Raw genomic sequence first — 7,464 nt, forward strand, 5'->3', positions numbered from 1 at the left:
CCCTGTGCCCCCCAGGACCCTCTGGACCCCCCTGTGCCCCCCAGGACCCCCCCAGGACCCCCCCGGCCCCCCCGGAGCCCCTGTGCCCCCCAGGACCCCCCCGGACCCCCCCGGACCCCCGGAGCCCCTGTGCCCCCCAGGACCCCCCCGGACCCCCCCGGCCCCCCCGGAGCCCCTGTGCCCCCCAGGACCCCCCCGGACCCCCCCGGACCCCCGGAGCCCCTGTGCCCCCCAGGACCCCCCCAGGACCCCCCCCGCCCCCCCCGGAGCCCCTGTGCCCACCTTGGTGACGTCGGGGGGCAGCAGGGCGAGGGTCTGGCGCAGGCGGGCGATGGAGCCGTGCCCCAGCCCCCCCACCACCGCCATCAGCGTGTTGAAGTTGCGCAGCTCCAGCAGCCTCTGGGGGGGCGGGGGTCAGGGCTGGGGGGGGGCTGGGGGGGGGGCTGGGGGGCAGGGCTGGGGGGCTGGGGGGCTGCTGGGGGGCTGGGGGGGGCGGGGGTCAGGGCTGGGGGGGGGCTGGGGGGCTGCTGGGGGGCTGGGGGGGGCTGGGGGGCAGGGCTGGGGGGCTGCTGTGGGGCTGGGGGGCAGGGCTGGGGGGCTGCTGGGGGGCTGCTGTGGGGCTGGGGTGTGGGGTAGGACCATTGCTATGGGGCAGGGGCATTGCTGTGGGGTAAGGCTCTGGAGCGGCCGTGGGGCAGGGCTGTGGGGCCATGGTCCGGCCAGGAGGCAGGGCTGTGGGGCCAGCCATGGGGCAGGGCTATGGGGCCGGGCATGGGGCAGGGCTATGGGGCTATGGGTCCAGCCATGGGGCAGGGCTATGGGGCCGGGCATGGGGCAGGGCTGTGGGGCTATGGGGCCGCCGTGGGGCAGGGCTATGGGTCCAGCCATGGGGCAGGGCTGTGGGGCCGCCGTGGGGCAGGGCTGCGGGGCCGTGGGGCGCGGGTCACCTGGGCGACGTGGAGGAAGCGGGCGAGGACGCGGGCGCGCTGGGCCGGGGTCGGGGGGCTCAGCACCAGCAGCTGCACCCAGCGGGAGACCCCGTTGGAGAGGGCGACGACGCGCTGCAGGGCCGGGCTGCCGGCGGCGCAGCCGCGCCGGGCGAAGCTGCGGTAGTCCTGCAACTGCGGGCGGGCCGGCCTCGCACGCGGGCGTGCGGGAGGGCGGGGGTCGGGCCCCCCAGGCACGGGGGCGCGCGAGGGAGAGGGGACCCCCACCCCGGGGGCGTGCGAGGGAGGGGGACCCGTCCCGGGGGGCGTGCAAGGGAGAGGGGACCCGTCGTGGCCTTGCACGTGGGCGTGCAAGGGAGGGGGACCCGTCCCGGGGACGTGCAATGGCTGGGGACCCGTCGTGGCCTTGCACGTGGGCGTGCGAGGGAGAGGGACCCGTCCCGGGGACGTGCGAGGGAGGGGGGACCCGTCATGGCCTTGCACGTGGGCGTGCGAGGGAGAGGGACCCGTCCCGGGGACGTGCAATGGCTGGGGACCCATCATGGCCTTGCACGTGGGCGTGCAATGGAGGGGGACCCGTCCCGGGGGCGTGCAAGGGAGAGGGGACCCGTCGTGGCCTTGCACGTGGGCGTGCGATGGAGGGGGACCCGTCCCGGGGGCGTGCAATGGCTGGGGACCCATGTGGGTCTTGCACGAGTGTGCACAAGGGAGAGGGGACCCGTCCGGGCCTTGCACGCGGGGCGTGCGATGGCGGCCGGTGGTGGGTGTGCAATGGAGGCCCATGGCGGGCGGGCGACGGCGGCCGGTGGCGGGTGTGCGACGGCGGCCCGCGGCGGGGTGCACGGGCGCGCGCGGGCGTGCTCACGCGGACGCGGGCGAAGGCGCGGTGCTCCAGGTGGGTGAGGTGCTCGGCCAGCTCGGCCGCCTCCAGGTGGTCCAGCAGCAGCGAGGTCTTGCGCTGGGCCGCGGCCCGGGGGGGCTCCTCCTGCTCCCCCTCCGGCTGCGCCAGCCTGCGCCCGCGCACGCTCAGGGCGCTTCGCACGCGCGCGTGCAGCCCTGGGCACGCACACGGCCCGGGCACGCGCCCACAGCCCCCTGTGCACACCCGCGTCCCATCCACGCACCCACAGCCCCGTGCACGCACCCGTGTCCCCATGTGCACCCACAGCCCCGTGCACGCACCCACAGCCCCCTGTGCACCCACAGCCCCGTGCACGCGCCCGTGTCCCCATGTGCACCCACAGCCCCGGGCACGCACCCACAGCCCCGTGCACGCGCCCGTGTCCCCGTCTGCACCCGCGTCCCCGTGCACGCACCCACAGCCCCGTGTGCACACCCGTGTCCCCATGTGCACCCACAGCCCCGTGCACGCACCCACAGCCCCGTGTGCACCCACAGCCCCGTGCACGCACCCGTGTCCCCATGTGCACCCACAGCCCTGTGCACGCGCCCACAGCCCCGTGTGCACACCCGTGTCCCCATGCACGCACCCGTAGCCCCGTGCCCGCGCCCCTGTGTCCCTGGGCATGCACACCCTCCTTGCACACACCCGCGTCCCCGTGCACGCGCACCCCGTGCACGCACGCCTGTCCCTGTGTGCACACACCCCATGCACACACCCGTGTCCCCGTGCGTTCCTGCAGCCCGTGCATGCAGCCGCGACCCCATGCATGCACAACCCATGCACACGCTCGTGTCCCTGTGCACGCACACTTCGTGCACGCACACTTCATGCACGCACGCCTGTCCCCGTGCACGCACGCACCCCATGCACCCACCTCTGTCCCCGTGCGCGCACACGCCTCGTGCACGCATGCCTGTGTCCCTGGGCATGCACGCCCTCCTTGCACACACCTGTGTCGCCGTGCACACACACGCCCCATGCACACACTCATGTCCCCGTGCACACACACGCCTCGTGCACGCACACCCTGTGCACGCACCCCATGCACACACTCATGTCCCCGTGCACGCACACACCTGTCCCCGTGCACACACACCCCATGCACACACTCATGTCCCCGTGCACGCACACACCTGTCCCCGTGCACACACACCCCATGCACACACTCATGTCCCCGTGCACGCACACGCCTCGTGCACACACACCCTGTGCACGCACCCCATGCACACACTCATGTCCCCGTGCACGCACCCCATGCACACACTCATGTCCCCGTGCATGCACACGCCTGTCCCCGTGCACACACACCCTGTGCACGCACCCCATGCACACACTCATGCCCCCGTGCACGCACACTCATGTCCCCGTGCACGCACATCCCATGCACACACTCATGTCCCCGTGCACGCACACGCCTGTCCCCGTGCACACACACCCTGTGCACGCACCCCATGCACACACTCATGTCCCCGTGCACGCACACTCATGTCCCCGTGCACGCACACCCCATGCACACACTCATGTCCCCGTGCACGCACACGCCTCGTGCACGCACACGCCTGTCCCCGTGCTCGCACCCACCCGTGTCCCCCTGCGCGCGCGCCCCCCGCGCGTGCCCCCCCGCCCTCCCCGCGTGCCCCCGCGTGCCCCCGCGTGCCCCGGGCCCGTACAGGCCGTCCAGGTCGATGGCGGGGTCGGGGCCCCCCCGGCCCAGCGCCTCCCGCAGCGTCCGGATGCGGCCCAGCAGCTCGGGGTCCCCGGCCAGCTCCCCCGGGAAGGCCTGCACCCAGTACCTGCGGGCAGCGGGGGCGGGGGTCCCCAGGGGGGTCTGGGGGGGGCCCTGGGGGGCCCAGGGGTCCCCAAGGGGGTCTGGGGGGGCCCTGGGGGGCTATGGAGGGGCTATGGGGGGGCTATGGGGGGCCCAGGGGTCCCCAAGGGGGTCTGGGGGGCTCCTGGGGGGCTATGGAGGAGCTTTGGGGGGGCTATGGGGGGCTATGGGGGGCCCAGGGGTCCCCAAGGGGGTCTGGGGGGCTCCTGGGGGGCTATGGAGGGGCTATGGAGGGGCTATGGGGGGGCTATTGGGGGGCTATTGGGGGGCTATGGGGTCCCCAAGGGGGTCTGGGGGGCTCCTGGGGGGCTATGGAGGGGCTATGGAGGAGCTTTGGGGGGGCTATGGGGGGGCTATGGGGGGCCCAGGGGTCCCCAAGGGGGTCTGGGGGGCTCCTGGGGGGCTATGGAGGGGCTATGGAGGAGCTTTGGGGGGGCTTTGGGGGGGCTATGGGGGGGCCCAGGGGTCCCCAAGGGGGTCTGGGGGGGCTCCTGGGGGGCTATGGAGGGGCTTTGGGGGGGCTTTGGGGGGGCTATTGGGGGGCTGGGGATCCCCAAGGGGGTCTGGGGGCTCCCTGGGGGTCCCTGGGGGGGCTGGGGGGTCCCCAAGGGGGTCTGGGGGGGTCCCAGGGGGGCTCTGGGGGGGGCTGGGGGGTCCCCAAGGGGGGGCTGGGGGCCCCGGGGGGGCCCGGGGGTGGGGGTCCCGGGGGTCTCTCACCGGACCAGGTGGCTGATTTTGAGGCGCAGGGAGGGGCCCTCGGCCGAGCCCCCCCGACTCCTCCACAGTGGGGGGGGCGTCAAGGAGCCTGCGCTGGGGGGCTGGCGGGTTTGGGGGGTCCCGGGGGGGGGTCCCGGGGGGGGGTCCCGGGGGGTTTGGGGGTCCCGGGGGGGGGTCCCAGGGGTGGTCCCGGGGGGTTTGGGGGTCCCCGGGGGGTCCCGGGGGGGTCCCAGGGGTTCAGGGGGGTCCCGGGGGGTTGGGGGTCCCGGGGGGTCCCGGGGGGTCCCGGGGGGGTTCCCGGGGGGGTCCCAGGGGGGTTTGGGGGTCCCGGGGGGTCCCAGGGGGTTCAGGGGGGTCCCCGGGGGATTTGGGGGGTTCCCAGGGGGGGGTCCTGGGGGGTCCCAGGGGTCCCGGGGGGGTTTGGGGGGGTTTCCAGGGGGGGTCCTGGGGGTCCCAGGGGTCCCGGGGGGGTTCCCAGGGGGTCCCGGGGGGGTTGGGGGTCCCAGAAGGGTTCTCGGGGGGGTTGGGGGGTCCCAGGGAGGGTCCTAGGGGGTTTGGGGGTCCCGGGGGGGGTCCCGGGGTTCCCCGGGCGGTTTGGGGGGGGCCGGGGGTCCCGGGGGGGGCCGGGGGGGCCGGGGGGGCCCAAGGATATATGCGCAGCAGCTTGCCGGCCAGCTCGGCGGGGGGCAGGTACCAGGGGTGCATCATCAGGAAGAGCCGGACGAGGTGGGGGTCCCGCACCTTCCCCTGCGCGTCTGGGGGGGGCGTCACCCCCCCCCGCACCCCCGAAGCCCCCCCCGGCCCACAGACCCCCCCCCGGGCCCCACAGCAGGGACCCCCCGGCACCCCCCCCAAGGGACCCCCCAAACCCACAGCCCCCCCCCAAGAGACCCCCAGCCCTGGCGGACCCCGCAAAGCCCCCCCAGAGCCCCCCAGGGCCCCCCCAGACCCCGGGGCCCCCGGACCCCAGGGACCCCCCCCCAGAGCCCCCCCCAGACCCCAGGGCCCCCCAGACCTCAGTGGTCCCCCCCCAAATCCCAGAACCCCCCCCGAATCCAAGGGGTCCCCCAAACCCCAGGGCCCCCCCCAAACCCTGGGCCCCCCAAACCCCAGGGACCCCCCCCAAGCCCGGGCCCCCCCCAAACCCCAGACCCCGGGGCCCCCCCCCAGACCCCAGAGCCCCCCCAAACCCGGGCCCTCCCCAAACCCCAGACCCCAGGGACCCCCCCAGGCCCCCCCCCCCAGACCCCAGAGCCCCCCCAAACCCCAGACCCCAGGGACCCCCCCCAGCCCCCCCCCCCAGACCCCAGAGCCCCCCAAACCCCAGACCCCAGGGACCCCCCCCCAAACCCGGGGCCCCCCCCAAACCCCAGACCCCAGGGACCCCTCCAGGGCCCCCCCCAGACCCTGGGCCCCCCCCCCCAACCCGGGGCCCCCCCCAAGCCCTGGGCCCCCCCCAAACCCCAAGGACCCCCCCCAAACCCAGGCTCCCCCCAAACCCCAGACCCCAGGGACCCCCCCAGGGCCCCCCCCAGACCCTGGGCCCCCCCCAAAGCCGGGGCCCCCCCCAAGCCCTGGGCCCCCCCAAACCCCAAGGACCCCCCCAAACCCAGGCTCCCCCCCCAACCCCCAGACCCCCAGGCCCCCCCCCAGGCCCCCCCCGGGCCCCCCCAAAGGCGGGCCCCCACCGAAGGCGTCGATGCAGCCCTGCAGCAGCTCGTCCAGCGTGGGGCCCCGATCCAGGTCCAGGGTGCAGCTCATGGCGGGGACCCCCAAACTCGCTCCTGGGGGGGGGGGTCAGCACCCCCCGGAACCGGAGCTGGGGGGGCCCGGGGGGGCCGGGGGGCCCCCTGGCCCTGGGGCTCCCAGTTTGGGGGTCCCCGGGGGTCCCCTGGCCCTGGTTTGGGGGGTCCTGGGGGTCCCCTGGCCCTGGGGCTCCCAGTTTGGGGGTCCCGGGGGGTCCCTTGGCACCAAGGGGGCTGGTTTGGGGGTGCTGGGAGGGGAGTTGGGGGTCCCCAGCCCTGGGGCTCCCAGTTTGGGGGTGCTGGGAGGGATTTGGGGGTCCCAGTTTGGGGGGTGCTGGGGTCCTGGGGGTCTCCTGGTCTCAGAGGTCCCAGTTTGGGGGGTCCCCTGGCCTGGGGGGGTCCCGTTTTAGGGGTGCTGGGGGGTCCCCCAGGCTGCCCCCCCCCCCCCCCGCCCCGGACGTGCGCTTGCACAAGCACTTGCACAACCCTCGTGCAGGGCTGGGGGGGGGGGGGGGGGAGCCCCCCCGCACCCCCAAACCCCCCCTGCACCCCAACCCCCCCCTGCACCCCAACCCCCCCCCCGCACCCCCCCAAACCCCCCGGTCCTGCTCGCCCCGATAAGGCTTCGCTTCCTCCCACACCAGTTCCGGAGTCGTCCCAGTAAGGGGGTGTGGGGGGAACTGGGAGGAACTGGGAGGGACTGGGGATACTGGGGGGCAGTGCCCCCCCCCCTTGAGCCTCTCGGCTGAGGCCGGCCCAACTCGTGACTGGTGGGGCGGTGGCCCCAGCTCCCCATACTGGGAGCACTGGGACGGGGGGGGGGGGGGCGAGGCACTGGGAGCACTGGGATGGGGGGGGCCGAGGCACTGGGAGCACAGGGACAGGGGATACTGGGTGCACTGGGATAAGGGGGGGGTCCAGGGCAGTGGGTGCGCTGGGAGGACTGGGATGGGGGATACTGGGTGAACTGGGGTGGGGGGCCCAGGGGCACTGGGATGAGGGGTGCAGGGAGAACTGGGAGCACTGGGATGGGGGGTGCAGGGGGAACTGGGACAGCCCTCCCGGAGGCACTGGGAGCACTGGGATGGAGAGGTTCAGGAGCACTGGGACAGGGGTACCTCAGGGCACTGGGAGCACTGGGATGGGGAGCGCAGGAGGAACTGGGAGCACCGGGACGGGGGGGTGCAGGAGGAACTGGGAGTGCTGGGACGGGGGGGCACTGGGAGCACTGGGACAGGGGTACCCCGGAGCACTGGGGGCACTGGGGGCACCGGGACGGGGCTCTGGGGGCACTGGGATGGGGGGTACCCCGGGACTCGGGGG

At 75.4% G+C, this 7,464-nt stretch overlaps 1 protein-coding gene across 1 annotated transcript; it reads right to left on the minus strand.

Annotated features, from left to right (window-relative positions):
• Window positions 1-282: 282 nt before the first annotated feature.
• LOC309604423 (RAS guanyl-releasing protein 2-like) lies at window positions 283-6,177 on the minus strand (the record flags this gene model as incomplete). Its single annotated transcript, XM_082339366.1, has 7 exons — window positions 6,085-6,177; window positions 5,065-5,151; window positions 4,397-4,484; window positions 3,522-3,644; window positions 1,813-1,957; window positions 948-1,121; window positions 283-399 (listed from the first exon to the last, which is right to left on the minus strand). Coding segments are annotated over exons 1-7 (807 nt in total), but the record flags the coding sequence as incomplete, so codon positions are not given.
• Between the last annotated feature and the right edge of the window lie 1,287 nt (window positions 6,178-7,464).

The sequence above is a fragment of the Platalea leucorodia genome (assembly GCF_965183815.1).
Source record: "Platalea leucorodia genome assembly, contig: HAP1_HAP1_SCAFFOLD_769, whole genome shotgun sequence".
NCBI classification, from domain to species: domain Eukaryota; kingdom Metazoa; phylum Chordata; class Aves; order Pelecaniformes; family Threskiornithidae; genus Platalea; species Platalea leucorodia.